General features: G+C 40.0%; 1 protein-coding gene across 4 annotated transcripts in view; it reads right to left on the bottom strand.

Annotated features, from left to right (window-relative positions):
- Window positions 1-26,852, bottom strand: part of TTLL7 (tubulin tyrosine ligase like 7) — an 88,873-nt gene that overhangs the window by 30,453 nt on the left and 31,568 nt on the right. For all 4 annotated transcript variants that reach the window (XM_081946621.1, XM_081946623.1, XM_081946622.1 and 1 more), the window contains 6 exons: window positions 23,334-23,428; window positions 22,212-22,359; window positions 22,037-22,110; window positions 19,201-19,336; window positions 17,480-17,566; window positions 5,612-5,801 (listed from right to left, as the gene is read on the bottom strand). In XM_081946621.1, the coding sequence (XP_081802747.1) occupies window positions 5,612-5,801; window positions 17,480-17,566; window positions 19,201-19,336; window positions 22,037-22,110; window positions 22,212-22,359; window positions 23,334-23,428 (730 nt within the window). The remainder of the gene's footprint in view (window positions 1-5,611; window positions 5,802-17,479; window positions 17,567-19,200; window positions 19,337-22,036; window positions 22,111-22,211; window positions 22,360-23,333; window positions 23,429-26,852) is intronic.

Here is a 26,852-nt window from a genome sequence, read left to right as displayed (position 1 = left end):
GATTGCAGCTGGAGGTATGCAGCAAAACTCAGAAGCAGAAGCAACAGAAGATAAATACTGGTGGAAATTCCCTTGCCCTAGTCTAAAGCCCCAGATGGAATCCCGAGGGAGTGCAAAAGAGCAACGGAAGGAGGAAGTGAGGGGAGGGACATCTGATCTTGTTGAAGGAAAGAGATGCAGACTGGAGCGCAGCCCCCCTCCCCATCCCAATGGAAGGAGAAGGAGCCCAGAATGGCAACCAGTGCCTCTCCCACATAGCAGGCAGGCTGCCAAGAGCAGGCCACCCCCTTCCTCTGTCCGAACTAGGGGTGAAAGAGATAACCAGCCATATCAGGCGCAAGCATACCAAGGCCGACAGGAGGGTGGGAGATTAGGGCTGGATGACCCACCCCAATTCAGGAGAAAGTTCGATGGAGACTCAGACCAGCTAGCCCTACTCCTTGATTCAGCTGATATCCACTTAGAACGCTATGGGCACCTCTACCCATCCCCCAGAGCCATGGTGAATGCCATCGCAGAGGGTCTAGAGGGAGAAGCAAGGGAATGGCTAGCAGCCCTCCACAAGAGGAGAGCCCCCCAACTGCACGACATAGATGACTTCCTGCAACTGCTAGAGGCCAGGTTTGAGGAGGTGGAAGAGGAGGACCCATATGCAGAAGAGGAACTCAGCAACCTAAAGCAAAGGGGCTGCCCCATTAAAGAGCACATCCGTGAATTTAGGAGGGTCAAAAAAAGGGGTTACCCTCTTTAACAGAGCAGCTGCTGGTGCAACTTTTCAGAACAAGCCTGGACAAGCAAATTGCCCAGGTAACTGAATACTGCAACATCCCAAATCAACTCTCTGAGTGGTTCCGAGTAGCAACAAAAGTCGATAGCGGGTTGCACACCAACGACATGAAAAAGCAACCAGACATACAAGAGAGAGGTCAACCCGACCTGAAACCACCCAGGCGGCAGGGAACCACAGCACCACAGCAGGCTCTGAGACCAGCTCTCCCTCTTAAATGCTACATATGTGGGGGGTCCTCTTAAATGCTACATATGTGGGGGGATGGGCCACATGGCAGCTGCATGCCCCACCCTAGCCCCAAAACCAAGGCCAGACCCACTGCCCAGGGCACGACCAGAATGAGGGTCCAAACGGACTACCAACACGTCCAGTAAAGCCCTCAAGGCTGCAAAGGCTCCTTTTCCCTCAGGCGAAAGTGATGGAACCTCAAGCAGCGACAACCAGTCACCCGAATCATATGACAGCGAGGACGAGGGAGAAAATGACCCAATGGTGAGTGAATCAATTCACCCTTTCCTTTTTCCAATATGCATCACAGACCCCAAAACAGCTAACCAGGTGGATTTTCAAGCCCTAATAGACTCAGGCTGCACAAGTCCTGAAACTGAGGATCAGAGCAAAAAGACTGGCCCACCCGTCAATGGGTCCCTAATAGGAGGAGCCTATGCCACCCACCTAACTGAACCAGTGAGGCTAGAACTAGCGGATCACTGGGAAGTAATTTGATTCATAATAGCCCCCAAAATGACAGACGCAGTCATACTGGGACTTTCCTGACTAGACAAGTGGGGACCAACCATCTGATGGCAAGGGGGTACCCGAAGACTTAGGATATCAAGGGGTCCCCAACCCCTCCCACACCAGCAAGCAGAAACACCACCCACGCTGGAAATCCCCCAAGAAAGCCCACGAGAACAACTGGCAACCACATCCAACAAAACCCCAGAGGCCGAACTGATTCCGATAGAATATCAGGACCTCGCAGAAGTATTCAGCGAGGCCGAGTGCGATGTTCTGCCTCCCCACCAGGAGACAGACTGTGCCATCGAAATCATCCCCAGGGCAAAACTACCCAAGCCCAAACTGTATGCCATGACGCCCCGGGAAACGCAAGAGATGCGCAAATACATAGACAAAAACCTAGCAAGGAGGTTTATTGAGCCAGCCAAGCCACAGGTCACAGCACCAGTCCTCTTTAAAGAAAAAAAAATGGCACCATGAGGCTGTGTGTGGACTTTCGGGGGATAAATGGGGTGTGCGTACACAACCTATACCCCCTCCCCCTCATGAAGGATATGCTATCTCATCTGGCCAAGGGAAAAGTCTTCACCAAACTAGACCTCAGTGAAGCATACTACTGAGTACGAATCAGAGAGGGAAATGAGTGGAAAAGAGCATTCAACTGCCCCCTAGGGAGTTTTCAATTCAAAGCGATGCCTTTTGGACTGCAGGGGGCCCCAGCGGTATTCATGCAGTTAATAAACGAGGTGTTGCACGAGCACCTCTACAAGGGAGTCCTTGTCTACCTAGATGACATCCTTATCTACATGGAGTACATGGACGACTACGTACCCCTGGTTTGCCAAGTACAGGAGAAACTTCTGGCAGCCAACCTGTATGTCAAGGTATCAAAATGCGAATTCCACCGTGCACGGTTAGACTACCTGGGTTACCGAGTATCAAATGAGGGAATAGAGATGGACCCAGTGAAAGTGCAAGCCGTCCTAAGATGGCATCCCCCTTGCACCCACAGACAGCTACAAATCTTCCTAGGGTTCGCGAACTTCTACAGGCAATTCATTCCCTCCTTTGTGAAGATTGCCAAACCCCTGACAGACCTCCGAAGACAGGGAGCCCAGGAACGAAACTTCGTCCGGTACAACCCCTACCATGGGACCTAACCTGCCAAGAAGCGTTGGAGACACTATAAGAAATGTTTGCAAAGGAGCCAGTGCTGAAGCATCCTGACCCCGAGCAACCTTTCGTGATCCAGGCAGATGCCAGCAATGTGGCAGTGGGAGCGGTGCTACTCCAAAGAAACAACCAAGGAAGCTTACAACCCTGTGCCTACACCTCCCACAAGCTCACAGACACAGAGAGACGATGGGCCGCATGGGAAAAGGAGGCTTTCGCAGTGAGATGGGTACTACAGGTGGAGACACCTGTTGGGAGGTGAAGGGAGCCAGAAACCGTTCGAAGTCTGGACCAACCACAAAAATCTGGAGGCGCTTAGGACCCCACAGAAACTATCACCCAAACAAGTCCAATGGGCTCAATACTTCAACTGTTTTGATTTTGTCTTAAAGCACATTCCAGGCAGGAGGAACTTTCTAGCTGACGCCCTCTCCCGCATGCCTCAGTACAAATGCGAACGGGAGCACATGGTGGACACCATTATTCCCTCTACCCAAACTGCTGCCCAAGTGACCACCAGATGGCAACGCTGTGACTGGCAAGACCAACTTGCAAGCGACCAACCACGAGGCTCAAAACTGAACTGCTAGTAGACCCCTGGTTCCAAACCAACTAACACATCTTGACAAAGAGAGATGACCTTGCATGGAAGGGGACAAAACTCTACATACCAGAATCCCTACGTACCCTAGTCCTCCAGAGGAGTCATGATGCCAAATCAGCAGGCCACTTTGGGTTCCTAAAGACTTTACACTTAGCCCGGAGGCAATTCTGGTGGCTGGCATGAAGAAAGATGTAGATAGTTACATGAAAAATTGTACCATTTGCGCCACAATGAAGACACGACCAGGAAAACCCCCTGGACTACTGCAAACAGTAACAGAGCCAACAAGGCCGTGGGAGGAGATTGCAATAGACTTTATAGTAGAGTTGCCAAAAAGTGGGGGAAACACAGTGATTTGGACTGTAATAGATCTGTTCTCCAAACAGGCACACTTCATACTCTGTAGCGGACTACCCTCAGCTCACAAGCTGGCTAAACTGTTCGTGAAGCATATCTACCAACTGCATGGAGTACCTCGAAGAATTATCTCAGACAGAGGGGTCCAGTTCATGGCTAAGTTCTGGAGGGAGTTCCTGCGGTCCATTGGATCATCTCAGGGTCTTAGTTCAGCTTTTCATCTGAGCACCAATGGGGCAGCAGATAGATTGAACGCCATGGTAGAGCAGTACCTGAGGTGTTACGTGACCTATCAGCAGTCCAATTGGGCAGACCTTTTATCTTTTGCTGAGGTCGCGTACAATAATGCTGTCCACAGTAGCACAGGACTCACACCATTCAAAATAGTGAGCGGTATGGACTTTGTCCCAATGCCTGAGTATCCAAGGGATCCCCCCTCCTCAGTCAGCTTGGCTGACTGGATGTCGATGCTGAAAGCGACCTGGGAAAATGTCAAAAAGGCAGTGGCTAAAGCGGCACAAACCTATAAGAAACAGGCAGACAAACACTGGGCTCTGCAAAGGCCATTCCGGGTGGGAGAGAAGGTTTATCTCTCCACAAAATATTTGAGATTAAAACTGCCCAGCAAGAAACTGGGGCCAAAGTTTATGGGACCATTCCCTAGAGAGTAAAGATCATCAACCCAGTCACAGTGCAATTGAAACTGCCTCGATTGTTGGGAAAGATACACCCAGCATTCCATAGCAGCCTCTTAAAACCCGTGATTGGATCCACTCTGAGACCACTATCCCGGGAGTCCCCTGGCCCTATGGTCATAGGGGGCCAAACCCATTATGAAATTCAGCATATCCTTGATTCAAGGTGGCACAGGAGACAACTCCAATACTTAATCAAGTGGAAGGGCTACCCCTTATCAGAGGTATCTTGGGTGAAAAGTAGAACTATCCAGGCTGATCGCCTTATAGCAAAATTCCATGCAGAAAATCCAAGCAAGCCTGGGGGAGGGACACATCCCTAAGTTATACACCTGTACTCAAATTGCTTTGTTTTATACAGGTCGCTTTCAGGAAGTGAGGGGAGCCAGATGTCAACACCTAAGGCGTTTCCATGACTACTATCACCTTGATAAGGGGAGGGAAATGCCATGCATACTTTTGGCCAGAGTAAAAGTCTCATATTTCTGTACTGGGATGTGAATGTGCATGTCCAGAACCCTGCCATAACGTCCTGTTGGAGAATGTGATTGATGACCTCAGCCAGAGGGGAGGGGGCACAGGGGTAAAGATCAGATGCCATTAAGTGTGATTTAGTTTCAGCTACATAGAAGTCCATGCCAAGATGTTAGTCCTAATAAACAAATGGGTGTTTTTTTAAATTTCATCTCGGGGCTTGTAAATTAATTAGGGCAACTCTTGGAGCCTTCACAATAACCTTACCCGCACAAACATCTATGTTACATGCACTGATAACCCTATGAGTTTTAGATTGCTGGGGACAGAAATGTTCTGCATCAATTAATTCTCTGTCTCCGCTGTTCAGTTTAAATGTTTATCCATTTGTTCAGTTACGACTAAGAATGCTGATTTAACTCACAGCAATCCCAGTCAATATAGCCAATTGGGATGGATTGTAGTTATGGTGTCCTTTCTGTTAAATTACGAGGACTAAGAAAAACAATCAACTGGCATTGGGGAACAAGTGGGTTTAAAAAAAATTGCAATGTGCTTTAATTCTTATTATACCAAAAATTTTCTGCCTCCCCATAACAACTGAGAATGTATTAATTAATTTTTGAAGTATTTTGAAATATCACATATGTTTGCACATTTAGAAAACATTCTCAATCAAGTGGTCTTATAAAATTAAATGACCAGTGGATCTCCTTTTTTTACAAAAAAAGGGAGTATTTTAATATAAAATTAATCAATTCCACTCATGTAACTTACTGGATCGCTCTATTAATTTCCTATCTTCGAGATCAAATGTAACATTTTTCTCTTTCTTCCCACTGTCATCTTCTTTCTCAGCTTCCTCTTCCCATTCAGAGATGTCACTGCTGCTTTCATGACTACTGCCACTGCTGACGTTCTTGTTCTTTTTCATGAATTGTGCACTTTCTGGCATCGAATACAGAGGCTGCAAAGGAAAAGAGGAAGAATGTAATAAGCCTCTGATCAGTCTTCATTTTTATCGATTCAACCTGATTTCGAATCTGCAAGGAATTTTAAGAGGCAAAATATAAGAGCTTCGATCGATTCTGTTGACTGCAATAAGGTTTGCCTATTAGAGTCAAATCTTTACATATATTACATAAAGTATTACTGAGCTTAGCTTTTATAACATTCCTTACTTTACAATACTTTGGTAAGTAAAAGACAGTTACAATCTTTGGCATCCACAGCTTGGAACCTCAAAGAAATAGAATAGAATAGAATAGAATAGAATAGAATAGAATAGAATAGAGTAGAGTAGAGTAGAGTAGAGTAGAGTAGAGTAGAGTAGAGTAGAGTAGAGTAGAGTAGAGTAGAATAGAGCAGAGCAGAGCAGAGCAGAGCAGAGCAGAGCAGAGCAGAATAACAGTGTTGGATATTGAACCAAGTCCTAGACTAGAAGTAAATTCTGAGAATTGAAATTCAAATTATCTGACGGAACACTACTTTGGAGACGCCTAATCATAATCCAGCAGCATTAAACCTATTTTAGATATCTTTAAATTCTCAAGCTGTGGGTAAGATGACCTGATGCAAAACAGAAAAGGGATCTTAGGCCTTTAAGGGTCCAGGAGAAGAAGGGATTTCAGAAAATGAAAGCTATGCTCTCTGAAATTCCCTGTGGTATACAGATCTTGAAGTGCTTGAAATTTCTCTGAAAGGAAAACAGCCAAGCTCAATATTCTTATTTTAGGAGTTCCGGTTCCGGCGGCGGCGGCGACAGGCAGCTCTTTGCCAGCTCCGGCTCCCCGGTGGGCTTCCCCACTCCTTGGGGGGCACAGGACACCCCGCAGAGGGGTCCTGCCGGAGGGGCGGCATCGCGGGGGTCTCCTGCAGCGGCGGCGGCCGGCAGGAGGTCTCTCGCGCGCCCAAGGCACCGGGGAGCAAGATCGGAGGGCGCTTCGCGTTTCTGCGCCTCGCGCCTCGCTAAAGCCGACCGGAGAATGCAACAATAGAAGGACGCAGCTGCGGTGCGGTGAGGTTGCTTCTCTCTTCACTCCCTATTCTGCACGAAGGATTATTCAGTTTTCTTTAAAACAACTTTCGGAGCAAGTTGGAGGCGCGGCTGGAGGGAGGGGGGTTTCCCCCCCCTTGGACAAGCGGCGAGGAACAATTTTGCTCTCAGCCCCCGGGGGAGGAGGAGGGGGGAGAGCCAACGAATGAAGCCTCACCCAGGTTGAGATGATTTTCTTTTCAATTTAATTTTATATATTACTGTGATTTGAGGACTTCTGGAACTTTTTTAAAAACTTTGTTATGCCTCTGTGCCCAAAACTGGCAGGGCAAGATGGCACACTTCTGTTGTCTTTATGAACTGTGAAACCTGACTCCACCTTTAAAATTCAGGCTTCCGGTCTTTGTCTCCGTGTCTCCCAGAGGAAACTCTTGTGGATTGGTATTTTTTGAACTTTCTAGGGGAAACTTTTCATCTATTGCCAGACTTATTAGAGAGATTCTCTTCTGCCTGGTTCTCCTGCTCCCGGAATTCACCTGGCTACCCTTCTTTTCTAACTGTTTATCTTATATATGGACTGAACTTTTAACGTTATAAAGGATGGCATCCAAAAGACCACCTCCTGGAAAACCTGGCTTTGCCACGTCTGCTCCAACATCTGCAACATCCAGTCCAGCCACACAGTCAAAGATAACAGAACTGATGCAACCCAAGACTACAGAGATGGACTTTCAACAAATGCTTCAACAAATTTTACAGGGCCAGGAGGAAATCAAGAAACAGCTAAGGGAAATGAAAGATGAAATTAAAGAAAATCAAGCCCAAATTTATAAGAACTCACAAAGACTGAACCTTGTGGAAGGGGGGGTGGAGGAGGTGAAGGGGGTGGTAGAAGCTGTGCAGAAAGGGAACAAAGATCTTGACATCCAACAGATGAAATTAGAATTTGAGAGAATGTCCTATTATCTTAGATTTCAAAATGTTATAGAAGAAGATGGGGAAAACATAAGGGACATCATGACAAACATCCTGGCTGACTACACACACAAAGAAAAACAACAGATGGGGTGGGATATAGACCTGGTTTATAGAGTGAACTCAGCTTATGCTAGAACACACAATGTACCCAGGGAGGTTCACATTAAATTTCTTAGAAAAAGCACAAGAGATGAAATTCTGGGTGTACAAAGGGGGCAAGCATTGACATATCATGATATGGAGATAACCATTCTGAAGCAGATCCCTAAGAAGATTAGAGAAAAAAGGAAGAATTATTCGCAATTAGCGAATAAATTATACCAGAAAGGGGTGTGGTTTAGATGGTTGATGCCTGAAGGTATGCTGATATTCTGGGAGGAGACAAGAATCAGAATCAATGCACCCATAGAGGCGCAGGCCTTTATGGAAAAAAATAAAACACTCCTAGAGAAAACACCAGACATTACAACGGACACGCAGGACACGGGAGGGGCCAGAGCTCTGCCAGTGGAGGGAGATGGGGTAATAGCAAGAAGACTCAGATCACAAAAATAAACAAGAAAATCATATTATTATAAATTGACGGAAAGTGATAATGGAATTATACTTGGATTTTATACTGTAATGTTTAATCTGATTGAATTTAGTAATAGAACTAATATGCTGATTGTAATCAATTATATACCAATGCATTATATATAAATGTATACTATGGGTATGGAGGGAGGGGCGCCTTTCACATTTTGCAACTGCCAAAATTTGTAGACCTGTCCATTTACCCTTTTCCCTATAAATGTTGAAAACCCAATAAAATTTTATTATTAAAAAAAAAAATATTCTTATCTTAAAAACCTACCCATCTTGGGCATTTTGGAAACAACTAATTAAAGTAACACGTATGTATGTATGTATGTATGTATGTATGTATGTATGTATGTATGTATGTATGTGTATATATAAATGATTCAGGGTGTTTGAGAAAACACCAGGAAGCCTGCTTTCAATATTTTTTATGCTACTGTATTGGAATTTTTCAACAGATATTCAGTGAAAAAGCTAATATTTTAATTTAAAACGATACAAGGATTCTGAAAGTTCAGAACTTCCCAATTTTCCAAGTGAAGCTTTTGACAGATTTCCTATCAGAGATCATCCACAACATATTTGGCACTATAAAATTCCTTCCTATTTTCAAATATATTCTCAGTACATTAGTAACGTAAGGAGATATCATATCACACTGGAAGCTGGAACCTCATGATTCATTGCTATGTTAGATGGCAACAACGCTAATAGAAAATAAATATCACCATGACATAATTTCCATGACTCCGGCCATTCACCAAAGAAAATAGTTATAAGTTAGAGTCAGAGGAGAGGGTCATTAAAATATATCAAACTATTTTATACCTAGACAAAGCTATTGGTGCTGTGTACTTTTGACTAATGCCAGCGAAGAAATAGAAAGGAATTCTTTATCATAATCTGGGGAATTTACTTAATAATTGGAAAAACCACAAATTAAAGGTGGGACTTTCAACATATTCTCTCACAAAACAAAAAAGAAATTCACTTCATTGGATCTTCTATCAATGCATATATTTGTGGAATTAGCATGGCCAAAAAGTTAAAATCACAGACCTATTCATATTAGATCGGTTTTCCCATCTTTGCTTATATTTAAAAAGCTAATTATATATTTAAGCAACATACAATTTTACCGAGAAATAAAGCAATTATATGACTCCCCCCCCCCCCAATAAAGAAATTGGGGGAGGAGAGGGGAGGAACAGAACAGAAAGGAAAGGAAAATATGCACAAAATTCAGGAAAAACAGCCAGAGCAATAAATAAGGTCATTTAGGTGTCCTTCTTTCATACAGGGGACAGTGGAAGGTATCATTTCTTGCAATCTGCCTCCAATACCCTCCTCAGCTGAGACTGTTAATCTTTTTACCAGCTGAGGGCTAGGAATTATCAGGCAAATAAAAACTTAAATGAAAAATAGGTCACTTGACACAAAGTAGCTAATTTATCTTCCAATGCTGTGCCACGTGTACAGAAGAGGATTAGGCTATATACCCTGCAGTCCTTTGTATTCCACAGGGCTGTCATTAAACTGACATCTCAAAGGGCTACAAGGCAATTCATGGTTAAAGGTATCTAAATGCCCCGTTTTTCAGTGGGACTCAATCTTCCTGAAAGGACTGCTGTGAATCAATAGTTACTATCATCTAATAGGCTAAGCAAGCAGTGACCGTGAATTTCTATGTATCTCATAGGAGAAGGAAGTGGGGAGACAGATGTAGACAACCAGATGTCCTCTAGAGATTTTGGACTACAACTCCCATTATCCCTTGCCCTTAGTGAAACTGGTGGGCCAATGAGATAACGAGTCACCTCTTTGCTAGTTTCCGCCTCCCATACAAGGGGCCTTCAACCTCATCTTATTCTCCAACATAGTTATAGCCTGTCAAAATGAGAGATATTTGAAGGATCTGATACTGTATTTATTTTTTTCTGATGTCAGCAAACAATATTTCTTGACAGCTACTAAAGAACACTGAATCTAGGAGTTTGTTAAACCATAGGTTTGTTTGGTCATGATCACTTGGATTTAGATCAGGGGTGTCAATCTTGCATTGTCAGGGCACCGTCACATGCCGTATCGTGACTTTCCCCCCCTTTACTAAACCGGGCATGGGCGTGGCCAGCGCATGACGCATCCGGCCCACAGGCCACGAATTTGACAGCCCTGATCTAGATGATATATTTGGTTTAAACCTATGTACAAACTCAAGCTATAAAGCAACATAGAAAAATGCCAATTAGGTATTTTTTCAGGGCGGGTGGGTGTGGTCACTGCTGTGACACAAACAAGATTCCATATGGCAGTCATGGAAATGGAAAGTTTAGCAAAACATACGGTTTGTTATTATGAGACTTGAACTGTGTGGTTAATGGCAGTCTTTCCTAGCTCTGGTCTACAATTCTCATCATTCCATGGATGAGACGACTAAATTTAGGTCATGATATTGTGATAGATGAGAGGAGTGGAGGGATGTAGTTCAATACACAAAAGATCCAATTTTTTTTAGTATCGTTTGAAGTGACACAGTCCTCTCTTTCTTTCCCCCGACACAGAAACAACCAAGTCAGAATTATACAAAACTGCCTTAAGAAATCTTCCAGACATAGAATGAAAGAGGTAATATGCATATGAGGCATGCATATGCCATTTTGTGAATGAATATCCAATAACTACAAGAAGCTTGATATTAGCAAGCAAAAAAGTATTAAACCAATGTGAATGATTATGAAGAATGTCCAGTTAGAAAGCATAGTATGCCCTCTAGAGGACACAAACTACAGTACCAGTTAGGAAGGAAGGAAGGAAGGAAGGAAGGAAGGAAGGAAGGAAGGAAGGAAGGAAGGAAGGAAGGAAGGAAGGAAGGAAGGAAGGAAGGAAGGAAGGAAGGAAGGGTTTTGTTTGCAGTCAGTGCAGTTTTGGAATGTCTTTTATTACATTAAAAAGAAAATAGTATTTTATTAATATTATTGTCCAAGTAAAATGCAACCTCAGATAACAGTTCTGACATAAACCTTCTTGCTTGCCTCTGTCTACAACCCTGTTACATTCTCAAGTTTTAAAGTCCCCAACTTCAGTTTCACTGTATTACAATATAAACAGTGTTAATATAATTGCACTGACACAATCGTCATTTCCTTTTGATGAAGCTGGAATTCTAAGCTTTGTGGTAGGGTGGAGTATTCTATCTTCTTATGATCCGTGATAAGTTCTGATCTGCTCTACAAAGATGGTTCTTAATCTGAAGGTCCTCCTAGAGTCAAAACCCAGTTGGAAGAGCAATGGTGACTGTGTCTGGAACAGCTTTGTGTACTTGTCAGGGCCTTTTCTTGTCTGTTGTCTCTGAGGACTGCTCCTGGCATTTTTGTAGATTATCTCCCTTTCACACAGTCTATTTCCATACTATCTAAGTTGATCAGGCTTTGAGTGGATGGGACTATGCATTCACCTAACCTGTTTGACCAGGGCTCCTCTGCTCCATTTGTGTCTTCTAGTTTCAAGTTCTGGGCAATCCTTTGCTGTTAGGTTTAAGAAGTCCTTCTTTGCCGATTTTTGTTCTTTCTTTCTTGCTGGGAGGAAAGAAATATGCCTCCAGGCAGCATGGCACAGTAATAGGCAAAGACCCACTCCTCTTTCTGTCTGTTCCACTGAATAAGTAGTTTGATAAGAGGATTTTCAGCTTGGCCTTTGGCACACAGAATGTGCAATCATACTTGACCATGTGTGAATCCTTGATGAGTGAATTATGTATAATGGAGATCATGCCTCCAGTATCTTTAGGGTAGACATTAGTGGATGTCTAACTATTATCACTTTTATTCAACTCACAGGTGTAATGAAATCCCCACAGAGAATTTAAAGAAGCTTTTTCTGAGCGGTTTCTTTAGCCTGTAGCTCCAAGTTTCAGTTTGGTTTTCTTGAGCCCTTTTGGAGTGACCTGAATTTAAAATACTTGAAAGCTAGCCTATCAGGAAACTTAACTTCTGGTTGTAGGTTGAGTGATGTCGGATATTATAAAGTTGTTTTGATATGATGTAGCTGGAACTGAACATGCCATCGATCCTGGATTAATCTAATTAGCCAAGATTCTTCTCATTTTAGTAACATCTTGAGATAGTCACATTGAATTGCATATTTTTGGCTCCCGGAGGACTTGAGTAATCCAGCTTCTGGACCATCTTTCCTACTGCTTCTAGGACCTTGAGTCCCATTAGGAGACAAGATCATAGAAGAGGTCAGTTGTTGGGCCATGAATTATACAAATTGTGCTAATTCAGTGACATCGAATCATGTTGGCTTCCACATGATCCTGCCAACTATTATACATTCTTTTCACTTTGTGGTGAAATATTGAGTAAGACCAAGATCCCTTTACCAAGTGTGTCCTAGCCAGGAATTTGCTACAGTCCTGAATATTGTATAGTTATCCATGTCATTCCAAGTCATTTCATAGACCACTAAAAATAATGAACTAGTTCTCTAAAAAAACTGAATAAACCAAATTTCCCTAACTTTGTAGATAAGACAAATCTTTTAAAAATTGTTCAGGAAGCAGTCTGGATTTTCCCTTCCTTTTGTGAAAATGTCTAGTTTCCTACAAAAATACTAGATTCAGAGAACTCTGCTCTTCACCTCTTCTTTTCTACTTGTTAGGGAGATTCCTTTTCTTTTGACTAGAGTTTCAATGTTTCTTTTTTCCCGGCTCCATTTTTAAAGTTTTTCTCTACTTCCATTTAGTTACGATTCTCTTCCTTCTTTATCTTAGTTCTATTATTTCTAATTCTACCTGAGCTTGGAATTCTAATTTGCTAAACTCCAGTGAGTTGATAGATTCCATTAAGAGTCTTCTGGAACCACAGTCTTGGAATCGCACTCGCTATCCCTTAAAATGTTGACTGCTGCTTGGATAAGCAAATACGTTTTCCCAATAGCATAGAGTATTGTTTTTCAATCTTGGCAATTTTAAGATGTGTGGACACACACAAACCAAAGCCCAGACATCTTAAGTTGTCAAGGTTAACAATGACTAGCATAGAGGGCAGTTCTGCCCCCTAATGGTTGTGTTATAATACTAACCTAGCTATTGTGTCAAACCTGGAAGCTAAAAATGCAAATAACCCATCAATCCTTTTTATATTTCTGCTATAAAGAATTTAAACAGAAGAAGGTGGGGAGGTAATATTCAAGTCAGGTAGAAAATGACATTCTTTAAAGAAGAAAAAACAACATATATTATTAGTTTTGGTTAGGGTCAGGGTCTCTTGCACCATATAGCAACATGGCGGCAGGACCCACTGATTTTAAGTCTGGAGGTTTCAAACCTCAAGAAGCCCCCTGGATCTACACAAGCTGGCCTCACTTTCTGCCCTAGTGTAGGTGCTTGCCCGATATTACAACTCGCCTGGTCTTTCTGATCTGATTTGTGTTAAAGAATCAGCTTGCACAACTTGGGATGATCTTCTGGAAGTGACTTTCACACCCTTCACTGTCACCTTTTTTGCAGATTCTGGACTAAAAGTATTCTACTTCTATAGAAAAACCTGAATCTTATAGCAAAATCCTCTATTTCTTTCCCCTGGATCTGCCCCAGTTACATCAAAACTATTGGGGAGATGGTACGCTGCTGCTTTATTTCCCAGCTCAGGCACTACTACTACTGCTACTACTTCGTCGTCGTCGTCCTCCTCCTCCTCCTCCTCTACGTCTTGTTTTTTGTCATGTTTTGTCCTTGGATTTCTCTCTTTTTCTTTTAAAGGAACAACACTTCTCTTTATCGAGGTGGTCTTTTGCCCACATGATTTAAAAAAAAGCATCTCTCCCTTTGAATGTTGACTAAAAGCACAGGTGTTGTACAATAGTTAGAATGGCAGGAAGGCAAGCTATTCCAAAGTGAGATTTGTAGAACAAAGCTTTGTGCCTCAAACAAAATAGCCTAGAAATGCCTAAACAACAATAACCTATTATTTATTTGTATTATTATTATTATTATTATTATTATTATTATTATTATTATTATTATTATTATTATTATTATTATTATTATTATTATTATTATTATTGCATCAACAGAATTGTATCACAGCGGCCAGTTGTTTCGCTGGATTTGGCATTAATTACTAGTCGGGCCCCACCCAGGGGCCTAGGATGTCATAACGTATTTTCGTAATATGTGTGCGGATCCAAGCAGTTTTGCATTTGACTGATGGTGATTTTGTCAATTTTTAACTGTTTTAAATGTAATTCCAGTGCTTTTGGAATAGCACCCAGTGTGCCGATTACCACTGGAATTACCACTGCTGGTTTGTGCCATAATCGTTGGATTTCGATTTTTAAGTCCTGGTATTTCACGATTTTTTCATATTCCTTCTCGGCGACCCTGCTATCACCTGGTATTGCGATGTCTATGATTGTGACCTTATTTTTCTCAACCAGTGTGATATCTGGTGTATTATGCGCCAGTATTTTATCCGTTTGTATGCGAAAATCCCACAAGATCTTGACCATCTGACCCTCGATGACTTTTTCAGGCTTATGTTCCCACCAGTTTGTTGCTGTTTTAATATTATAATTTTTGCACAAATTCCAGTGGATCATTTGTGCCACTGAATTGTGCCGCATTTTATAGTCAGTCTGCGCGATTTTTTTACAGCAGCTGAGTATGTGGTCAACAGTTTCATCAGCCTCTTTGCAAAGTCTACATTTGGCATCATCAGAGGAATTTTCGATTTTGGCCTTAATGGCATTTGTGCAGATAGCTTGTTCTTGCGCAGCCAGGATTAGTGACTCTGTTTCTTTCTTTAATGTACCTGCTGTTAACCATAACCAAGTTTTTTCACTGTCCACTTTATCTTTTATGTTTTCCAGAAATTGGCCATGCAATGCTTTGTTCTGCCAACTCTCCATTCTTAATTTTATCACATCTTTTTCTGTATTCTTGTTTCGTCTGTTGGGCCTTCAATAGATTTTTGTTCTTTACTTCGATTAATAGATGTTCTTGACTTTCTTTTAAATAGTAAGCCAGTGCATGTTTTTCTTCTTCAACTATTTGCTTCACTTGTAATAATCCTCTGCCACCTGATTTTCGGGGTAGGTATAGTCTATCAATATCACCACGTGGATGTAAACTGTAGTGCATTGTCATTAGTTTCCTGGTTTTTCGGTCCAAAATGTCCAAATCAGCTTGTGTCCAGTTAACTATACCAGCTGTGTATCTTATAACTGGTATTGCCTAGGTGTTTATGGCCTTGATTGTATTTCCACCATTCAATTTAGATTTCAAAATTTTCCTAACTCTGTTGGTGTACTCTCCCCTGACAATAGTTTTTACTTCTCCGTGCTTGATGTTATCCAACTGCAGAATGCCTAAGTATTTGTAGGCTTCATTTTCGTTGCATTTAATTAGTTGGCCATTGGGCATTTCAATTCCCTCATATGTAGTGATTTTGCCCCTTTTTATGGATACAGTGGCACATTTCTCCATGCCAAACTGCATTGAAATATCGGTGCTGAATACTCGGACTGTGTTTGTCAATGATTGGATTTCTATTTCTGACTTTCCATAGAGTTTCAAATCATCCATATATAATAAATGCGAATTTTTTTCGGCTTCTTTGGCTGTTTGGTAGCCTAATTTCATTTTTTTAAAGATTACTGATAGTGGGATCATCGCGATGATGAAGAGAAGAGGTGAAAGTGAATTATTATTATTATTATTATTATTATTATTATTATTATTATTATTAAACAGAATAATGTTTTTAGAAATAATAGCCCTTTGTGGGCATTCATATAAACAAATGCATTGAGGAGGGAAGGTTTGAGGTGAATATGTTTCTTTACATACTGTTTTTTTTTAAAGAACCTGTACCTTTTTCAGTGTTATCAGAATTAGATAAAAGATGCAAACACACTGCCCCTTCTATGAGGAGGACCTGCCAAATTTCAGACACAAGGCATTTTAGTAGAAGAGAATATATATATATGTATTTGTGTTACAACCCCTGGTATGCCTAAATATGGGAGGAAGCTCACTACTCCCTCTTTCTATCCTTGGGCTCATCACAGAAGACCATCCAGGCAGAAAACCATATTTTTATTTTTAATGTTGCCTTTTTATATTTGTGTTGTATTTGTACTGATAAATAAATAAAGGGAGACTAGTATAGATCTATTTCGAGCTAATGAGAGCTAATTAGCTCGAAATAGATCTATACTAGTCTCCCTTTATTTATTTATCAGTACAAATACCACACACACACACACACACACACACACACACACATATATATATATATATATAGTATAGCTTAGGTTGATCTGTGGAATCCTTAGTGTTCTCAGAGCTTGGTTGTTGGTTTGGTGCAATGATGTTACCCAGCTGGGTAATGAAACACCTGCTAGCAAACAGCCAACCTCAGAAGGAGTTTTACCATGGATCCGATACCGATTTACAAATTTGAGAAGAAACAGAAACTTGTTTGGTGCTCTAATTTTGTGATAACCAACAATACAGAGGGACCCTCTCCTAAGAAGCCTGACAAATTGTTAAAAGAGTGGTTTATAGTCTTTTACATTAAGTGCCACCCACGTTGATTTTCAGGATAGGAAGACAGAAAATTAACTGCACACATACATTTCACTAACACCACAGGAAAGCTCTTTAAAGTGTGACAGCATGGCTGAAAAACCACTATAAAGAGTGGGGAACAGCATGTAGCAAACTAGTATGACCGAAGGGCTGCTGATTAATGGTTAAATTGAAAGGTAGGCTTGTCAGTCATGGCTGTCAATCACTCAACTGGTTCCCTTCTTATTCCCTCGGCTTCACCCTAGCTTCTAGCAACATGAAAGCGCAGTAACCTCTTTGGCAAATGAAAATACCATTTTGTCATCTTCCAGAATGTTAAATTGCTCATGAAATTTTATGAGCAGCAATCAGTTTCTGGTTATTTCAGATGAAATTCAATTTGGGACTATGGCACACAGAACTGTTCCAAAACCGCCTAATTCGGCTCAGAATTTAGATGAACCACATGCATTTCATTTAAAAATATAGATATCATTTAATTTCATTCAATACATACCTTTGGTCCACGTGATCTGACAGATTTTCCCATTAGTTTCTCATCATCAAGTTCACACTGTTCCAGAAGATCCAATATGTCTTCTTCCTGAAAAGATACGTTGTTGAAATAAATGTGAAAAAGTCAGAATGCACACATTTAGTATGCTGTTAAAAAAAAAACCTTCCCCCCCTCTTATCTAACAGTGTCTGGGTCCTAAAAACAATATCAATGGAAACTTGCAATTATTATTGTTGAGATAATTACAAAGGTTGAAAGAAAAACTATGCCTCCACCTCCAGTTTAAATAGGGCTATTTTAACAGCTTCAAGGATTATTTTCCATTGTAATTTATTTGGCTATTTGTATTTACTTCTTCCCATAATCACCACCATTCACTACATACGTTTGCCAATGATGTCCAAATGAGTTACAGCTGTCACAAAAGAACTCCACACTTTAAATCTCTTCAACCAGGTCCTGACAGTCCTTTCCATCTCTTCCACCTCTATACCTCTGAAACAACAATTACACGGAGTTTGGAAGCAGAAGAAAGAAATTTTGCCGCAAGGTGACAACACGAGACCTTTTATACCTCATCAGCCATGACAAGAGGCAATTGCTAAGTTGGATCTCACCTCTTATTTCATCCGCCATAAGAGTCCAGGCTTGGTTCTGTGCAACTTCCACCTTTTCCCAAAATTGAAGGAATACCTTAGTGGGCATCTGTTTGACTCAAACGAAGATGCAGAAAAGACTATCAGGACCTGGTTGAAGAGACAAAGTGTGGAGTTCTTTTGTGATGATTGTCCACTGTTGGCAGAAGTGTGGAGTGAATGGTGGTGATTATGTGGAGAAGTAAATACAAGTAACAAAAGTGCTCAGTACAAGGATCATGATCGGTTTTCATTATTAAATTATCCCTATTTAAATTGAGTTATGGAGGCGAAGGCGTCACTTTTTATTCCACTCCTATATAATTGAATTTGCCATGTTTTATTGATAGGTGCCCAAAAGTTAAACTTTTAAGTTGAAAAAGTTTTGATTCCCAACTAGCCAGTTGAACTCAATAACTTAACCCACGGCAATCCTATACATTTACTGATCTATGAGCCTAGGAACATTCACATTCCACAATGAAAAGACAAGGTTATACTAGCTAACCACAGCTGAGATCACTACATAGGAATTCCAGCACAGCTGGTCCATGCAAAAGCCATTCCAAACAAGCATGAAATGAACAAGCAGTTTAGCATTCCTTTTTTAAAAAGCTGCTTGAGGTTTCAAAACCAGGCAACATCTATCAGATCTTCTCCCTGGAAATGCTGAAGTAAGACGACATGCTTTTTTCTTTCACGGTGCTATTTGCAAACTTGATAGATGAGTAGCCAGAAAAAAAGTGTATGGGGGGACAAACCATAATTGGATGCAACATGCAAAGACATGTAACACATGGTTTATGAATCCTTGATGTATGGATCCAGCCATTCTGGTTTTTAAACCGACATTTAAAAGTAAGCAAGTGCTACGAAATCGGAAAATTGTACTTTTTCTCATCAAGCTATGTTTGAATTATTAGTAAAATCTATAAAAATAATGTTGGTTTCACTGTGGTATAAACACAACTCTGTATGACAGTACTACAAATTGGATGGGAAGAAAAAAGAATCTAAACCTTTTAGTATTTCTACATATAAATGAATTATTTGAAACCATTAAGTCAATAACAGCACTACTGATACCTTCATCCTTTTCAAAGGGTTGTTCATTTCCCGTTGAAGAGAAGCTGCCCTCCCAGCAAGAAATGTGTGAAAAGCTGTGGCTAACAAACCTTCATATTTTTCAAGTAGAAGTTTATCATCGGGAGGGTAAATACGCCTAAAATATGAATAAAAGAAAAGAAAAATGTATGAGATGTGAGCAACTCCACAACCTGTTATCCTGTATACATGCTTAATTAAAATGAAGTTAAGCAAAATGTATGGCTTCTGTTGTTTCAATAACACATATATATTGCATTGCACTGGTTTATACACAGAGCTACGCCATAGATATTTTCAGGGAGAACACTAATTTGGTAATATATTTCAGCAAAACACAGACCGTGAAAACACTTATTCTACTTAAAATCTACTGTATTCTTACTGGGGAAAGGAGACACTACAACTAAAAAAAGCAAAATAGGAATAAACAGATCCGCTTGTCTTTATACAAACAATAAGCTTAAGTGTTCAAATACTCACTGTACTGTCAACCAGGTTTGCGTGAGACACGAAACATTATGTATTGCATTCATAATTCAGAGACAGAGAGAGTGAGTTTGAGAAGGACGTTACAAAAACCACAAAAATTGCATTAGACACCCACCACTTTCTTTCCAATAACAGCTATCAATTATAATCCATTTCCTCCTTTCTATTCAGCTGAAATGACTGCTCTCTGTTCCTCTCTGACCACACAGATTGTAATTTATTATTAATATCCAGCTTGGCTAGTATGGATTGCTGGATGACACACACACCCAAAAAAGTTCCAGACTTCAGGACAGATACCTGCCTCTCCTTCTGCCATTTATAAATTCTGGAATACACCAGAATTAAAGCTGCTGCATAGATAAATATGCAAAGTATTACAACTACTTTGGAATCTTACTAGATCTGCTATATGTAATGGCAATATGCCATGGATGCTTTGTTTGAGAAAAAGAAGTTCTTTCCAACATACAACTTTTCTCTGTGATGGTACATTTCAAAACACATTACAAAGGAGGGTACACACAATACTACAAATTTTATATACATTGAGACTATTATTTGGCACTGTTAATGGGAGTAATGGGCATAATGGGAGAGGGAAATTCCTCAATAGTTATTGCTAAGGATGATTAAACCGTGTTATATAAACAATGCTTCTGTGGCCAAGAATTAATAATGAAAAGTTGAAAGAGAAAGGATTAACATTTTCAGTCTTTTTTTGTTTCTTTTGTGATCAAAATATTTAAAAATAAAATAAGAATACTACTAAATTTCAATAGTATAAAGTGAAAAGCTTCCTAGGGCTATAAAAAAAAAAGAGCTAGGGAACTGAATTCTTCCTATACACTATATCTATTAGTTGCCAAAACTAATCAAGAAAAATTAAATCCCCTAAACAATTCTGAAAGTCGATCCCTTATAGTCACACCAATGCCTATCTAGCAGCAGACACATAAGGATACTTTAATTAAAATGCGGCACAGTGGTTAGAATACAATATTGTATGCTAACTCTGCCCACAGTTTGGAGTTCAATCCTGATAGGCTCAAGACTGACTCCACCTTCCAGCCTTCTGAGGTCAGTAAAATGATGATCCAGGTTGTTGGGGACAATATGCTGACTCTGTTAACCCTCTCAGAGAGGGCTGTAAAGCACTGTGAAGTGGTATATGAGTTTAAGTGCTATTGATATTGGTATATGTCATCCTTCAAAACCTGGTTTTCCCAAGGCATCTTAAAACACACAAATATCACCCAAATGAAATATCAAACAAAACATAGTAATAAAAATATTTAACTTTATATCAATTAAAGAAGTTCTAACAAAAAGCTTCCAAGAACACTCTAATGAACACATTACCAGATTAAGATATCAGAAATAATAATCATGATATTTTTTTTCTGATTCCAAACTAATAAACAGGTTGGTATCAGGAGCATCTAATTCTAGAAACCAGGTGGGCGGTGAGAGATCTAACAATTTTTCATTAAACTGCAAGGGCTAAAAAAGTACAAATTTAAAAATCAAGATAGTAAAAAATTAACACAGGCCAAATTTCTTCTATCCTTACTCTATATTTTATAATATCTTATGCAACAGTATGCAATCAACTTGATCTGAAATTTTATTAGATTTTAGGGTGTTATTTTTTCCTTTTTAATTGGGGAGCAATCAGGCACCAGGTATTCTGCTGCTACATGCCAGTAAAATACATTATAAAGCTCTTAAACTAGTTCTCTATTTTTCATCTTTCCTTATGCTGCGTTTTGAGATTCCTTTAAGAAGAAACACATTTCTGTATCTCATTTTTAAAAAGAGCTATCATTATTTTTAAGGAACTCCTGATGCATGACAAGACATTCCTCTGTAGACTATCAAAAGAACTTAGGCTGACATGTCTCAAAATCTGTCTTAAAAGTTTAACAGAAAGAAAAACTCAGTAAGAGCTTGCTTTTATCATCTGAGATCTATTGGGGAAAATGTTGTTTAAGAAAGCTTAGTTTAAGCTTTGTTATGGCTTTGATTTCATACTACATCTGTCTTTATACTAAACTTCCATTTTAGCGAGAGAAAGAATTCTCTCTCAATAGAGGAAATAAATATGTCTGAGAAATATAGATCCATGATTCATCATGTGGTTGGATATAGTATTTTGAGAACATATAGCCTACACCCATCCTAAGGTCTATTATTATTAGCCCATTTCATCATTCAAGAAAAAAGCACCTTTACGCAAGCATGATACAAGCAAAGTGAATTCCATTCTAAATCAAATGAATCCAAGATATACTTTGAATTAGGAATCTAGGGATTACATAGTTACCTATAATTTCCCAGGTGCCTGTTTTCATGCTCTTCTTTGGAGATCTGCCTGCGTACTTGTGCAAGTCTCTCTTTCTGGAAGCCAAGAACATGTGGAAATGACTGAACATACCGCTAGAGAAAAAGGTAGAAAACATGGCTCCTTCATTTATATATACATAGATGGTTTAAATTACCAGTTCTTCTCTCCTCCTTTCTAGGGAACGCCGTTGCTTTTCCCAGTCAGAAGATATAGGTGACAGCCTTTTCATTGACCCTTGGCCGTACAGTCTCTTCTGAGCTTCTGCTTTTTGCTTGGCTAAATTTTTTCTTTTATCGCTTGTCCTGAAAAGAAAATACTTGAAAGGATCAACAAGTGGGGGTTTCAGCTTTTCCAGCACAATGATGTCAGAGTCCAGGGCTATCTTTATTTGCTAATGAATGGCAAGCTCGCTTTTTTCCCCATACCTACCAACCACCCATATGGAGAAGGACAAATACTTCAGTTTGCCATGGTTACAGAAATAGAGCTCGCCCATTTACTTCCTTTTCCTACCTGGCAGCTATTCCAAGATACCGTTTCTGTTTTCATCTACCTGCACTGGCAAGCCAATGAGTGCTTGGTACTGACAAGCTACAATGGTGGTGGGAAAGTTGCTACTACTACAACCACTCTCCCCAGGACAGAGCAGAAATACTATAGGTTCTCCTCAGAAACAATCCTCCTCAGTTGGTTATTAACATCAGGCCCTGATAGGATGGTGAACACTTGGCAATTGCCAGATCCTGCTGCTTTCAGATGCTTCACCTGGTAATACCTGAACAACTAATTCCTCCTAAAGACGCTGAACAGATGGTACCAAACAAGACATTGGAATTCCTACCATCAACTAGATCAGAGGAATACACACTGTCCTCAGAGGCCTCATTTATAATAAGCTGTTTAAAAAGAAATCCTATAGCTCTAGGCATTTCCATACTCTAAGACAACATGCATAGATACACACAGTAGTACCAGTCTCATTCTAATCTTCTCAATCTGATCAGATGGACAACAGACACACAAACACGTCCTTCTTATGCCTCAAGAAACTACTTCATAAAAATCTGGCCAGACCAGTATAGTTCTTGGATCAAACTAGAATTTAACTTACTCTTTTCTAATAATGACAAAGATTGTATTATATTTGGATTAAATACTCAGAGGCAAAGGGTTTAATTTAAATTGTATGAAAACAATTTTTGGAAAATAAGGTAAATATAACTCTATTTCTTTTATAACCAAAATAAATAATGATAACTGGCCTATGCATATTTACCTGATGTTGAGAAGCTGTAATGCATTCAAAAGGACACCTTTTTTCACATCATAATCAATTTTCTGGTCAGTACCAAAGCTGGGGGCTCGATTAATCTGAGAAAATGGGCAGAACATTTTCAGGAATGTTAAATACAAATCACAGTATGTACAAAACATTCCATCACTCACATATATGCATGAATCCTAGATCAGTGATGGCGAACCTATGGCATGCGTGCCACCTATGGCACGTGGAGCCATTTGTCAGGGCACGCGAGGTGCTGCCCTGTCAGCTGGCCAGCGCGCATGTGCGCGCTGGCCAGATGAGTTCACCTTTTTTAAAAGCCATTTTTTGCCCTCCCCAGGTTCCAGAGGCTTTATAGGAGCCTGGGGAGGGCGAAAAGAGCCTGCCCTGCCCCCGCCCCCAGAGGCCCTCCAGAGGCTTCATGAGCTTCCTTGAAACCTCCGGAGCACAAAAAACCAGCCCTACGGGCAAATCGGAAGTTCAGCAATGGACTTCTGGTTTGCTCGGAGGTTCGTTTTGACTGCTCTGGAGGCTTCAGAGAAGCATCCTGAAGGTCCCTGAAGCCTCCAGGGTGGGAGGCTGTTTTCGCCCTCCCCAGGCTCCTATAAAGCCTCTGGAGCCTGGGGAAGGTGAAAAAAGCATGCAAAAAATGGGGGGTCGCACCTGTAGTGTGCACATGTGCACTGGGAGGTTCGCACATTGCATTATGGGTGCAGCACGCCCGCACACAACCCCCCTGCGCTCCCCCCACTTATGGCACGCGAGCCAAAAAAGGTTCGCCATCGCTGTCCTAGATCAAACGTTCAAGATCCTTACTTGCAAATGTTCCAACTAATCATATTAGCTATCTGGAAAAAAATCCTCTTATTTGTGAAGGAGGGAATATTTACACAAATACTACAAATTTTACAACATATGAAATTTCCAAAATAATGAATTACATTTAAAATGTGTTTACTTTGCCTGTATTATTTACCTATGCTATTATAATTGGAGCATGAACACTTAACCACAGATAGAGAAAGAGTAAATGTTTGCACTATGCAGTGTAACATTTTAATTCATGTTTCAAAATGTTTAATGATTTGTATTATTAAATTTTATTTTTACATAAAACTAATACTGTAAAGCTATTAAAACAAAAAAAAACATTTGAAAATCAGGGGAACATATGTGTATATAGAAGCTTATTAGTGCTTTGTAGAACAAAGATGATATATGAGGATATTATTCCTTTTAACAGAAAAATTGAGTAAGGTTCAAAAATATAGAATTAGTTACATTTCACTGTTCTTCCCAATAGGATCAAAGTTGGAAATTCATGGCCCTTTTAGGAGATGATTAAGCTGAGCCGAAAGGAGGTGTCAAATACATCATTGAGTTCCTTTGCACTCACAAGAAATCTAAGTCCAGCCCACCTTGAATTCCTTTGACTCTTATCTACCACCAACTAGCTTTAACCATTAATAGTTCATATTCTTGTAAAGAGCTTTAGCATACAATAATAAACCTATACATTCATTTGAACAGCCTGGAGATTCTTGCACTTAATAGTCCTCCAATGCTACATCTAGCAGCTCAGGCAGCATGGCCAGTTGTGAGGGACATTTGAAATTGTAGTGTAATAACATGGTGAACCACAGATTTCCCATCCATTCTATAGAATATTTCATAGAATAAATCTGAACTCCATGCTATTTAAAATCACTGAATGTAAGCTATCATATACACTGTATGGTAGCCTATTTCAATAGCCAATCAATAAAATTTGATAGAATTAGCTAATAATAGACCAATCAATTATTTCTGCAGTAGACTACAGTTAATACTCAATGAGTGCACCACAATGATGGATTAGGTGCTGTTCAATATCTTGGGGATTATAGCAATTAGTGCATTTATGTGGAGTTGGAAATTATCTTCCTCTTGCAATATCAAGCCAGCAGTCACACAAATTCACTGTAAAAGTTTTGCTAGTGGCATTTTCTCAAACGGCAAAAACACTGTTATATTTTGATTTTTGAATCTGGATTCCCCCGATTATAGTAGGTGTCAACAACCAGATAAAATGCTCCACAAAACCTAGAAGTTCTCTACTTTTGATCTTGTGCTTTTGTTGCTTAATATAATGGTCCTAGGTTTCTGCAAACCAAATATGTATTCTGACAGAAAATAATAATTACAATGCACTCTCCTCTCTAACCAACAGGAAATAAGATGTTAAGCCACAACCCCTCGGTTCTTACAAATACTAAGCTGCTTAAAAATTTATCTCCCAGAGTTGGGGATAAGCCAAAACGTGCTACATTGTTATTCTAAAAATATTTTTAGTATACTCTGCTAAAGTATCACTCTATTGACTGTATTGCCTATGACTGTTCAGAGTTGTAGGCCAGCAATATTGGGGGGTATAACAGTTTATTTATTTATTTTTGTTTATTTGTTTATTTGTTTTGTCAAGTGTGTATAAGATAATAGATATAAATATATAGAAGATTATGAATATATGAAATGGATACGAAGAAATGGGATTGTTAGGACAGGGACATCTTGGTGCACTTATGCATGTCCCTTACAGGCCTGTTAGGAATGGGGTGAGGTCAACAGTTGACAGTCTAAGGTTAAAGTTGGGGGGGTTTTTGAAAGAAACCACTGAGTTAGGTAACGCATTCCAGGCATTGACCACTCTGTTGCTGAAATCGTATTTTCTGCAGTCGGGTTTGGTACAGTTTACATTAAGTTTGTATCTATTGTGTGCTTGTGTATTGTTATGGTTGAAGCTGAAGTAGTCATTGACAGGTAGAACATTGTAGTAGAAAATTTTATGTACTATGCTTAGTTCAGACCGAAAGCGAAGTAGTTTTAAATTGTCTAAGCCCAAAATTTCAACTTTGGTGGCATAAGGTATTCTGTTGAGAGCAGAGGAATGGAGGACTCTTCTCGTGAAATATATCTGGATTCGCTCAATTGTATCAATATCTGATATGCAGTGCAGGTTCTAAACAGAGGAGATGTATTTGAGAATTGGTCTAGCAAAGGTTTTGTATGCTATAGTTAGCAGTACAATATTACCAGAGAAGAAGCTACGCAAGATTAGGTTAACAACTCTTAATGCCTTTTTGGCAATGCTGTTACAGTGGGCTCCGGGACTTAGATCATTAGAGATGAGTACTCCAAGGTCCTTGACAGAGTGGGGTCATATCCGCTCAGCTTATATTTTGTGTTCTGATTTTTTTTGCCAATGTGTAAGGCAGAGCATTTGTTGGTTGAGAACAGAAAACGTATGAAAGGATTTATTAAGATAGTTTTAATCATTTAGGCATTTAAAATCAAAACTAATATTTTAAACTAGACTCCAAAACAAATTCTTAATCAATGAACGTTACATTTCTATCTTCTTCTTTACTGGCTTCACTTAACTGCAAGCATCTACAGTCTGGAAAACTCATATTATTAATAAACAAACAGCTGTATATTATAACTTGTCAAGTTGCTGTAGCACCAAACTGGAAA

The sequence above is a fragment of the Natrix helvetica genome, assembly GCF_964273705.1.
Source record: "Natrix helvetica genome assembly, chromosome: 3".
Lineage (NCBI taxonomy): Eukaryota > Metazoa > Chordata > Lepidosauria > Squamata > Natricidae > Natrix > Natrix helvetica.
The sequence above is the reverse complement of the archived record's forward strand: the minus strand, read 5'-3'. Positions and strand labels throughout refer to the sequence as shown.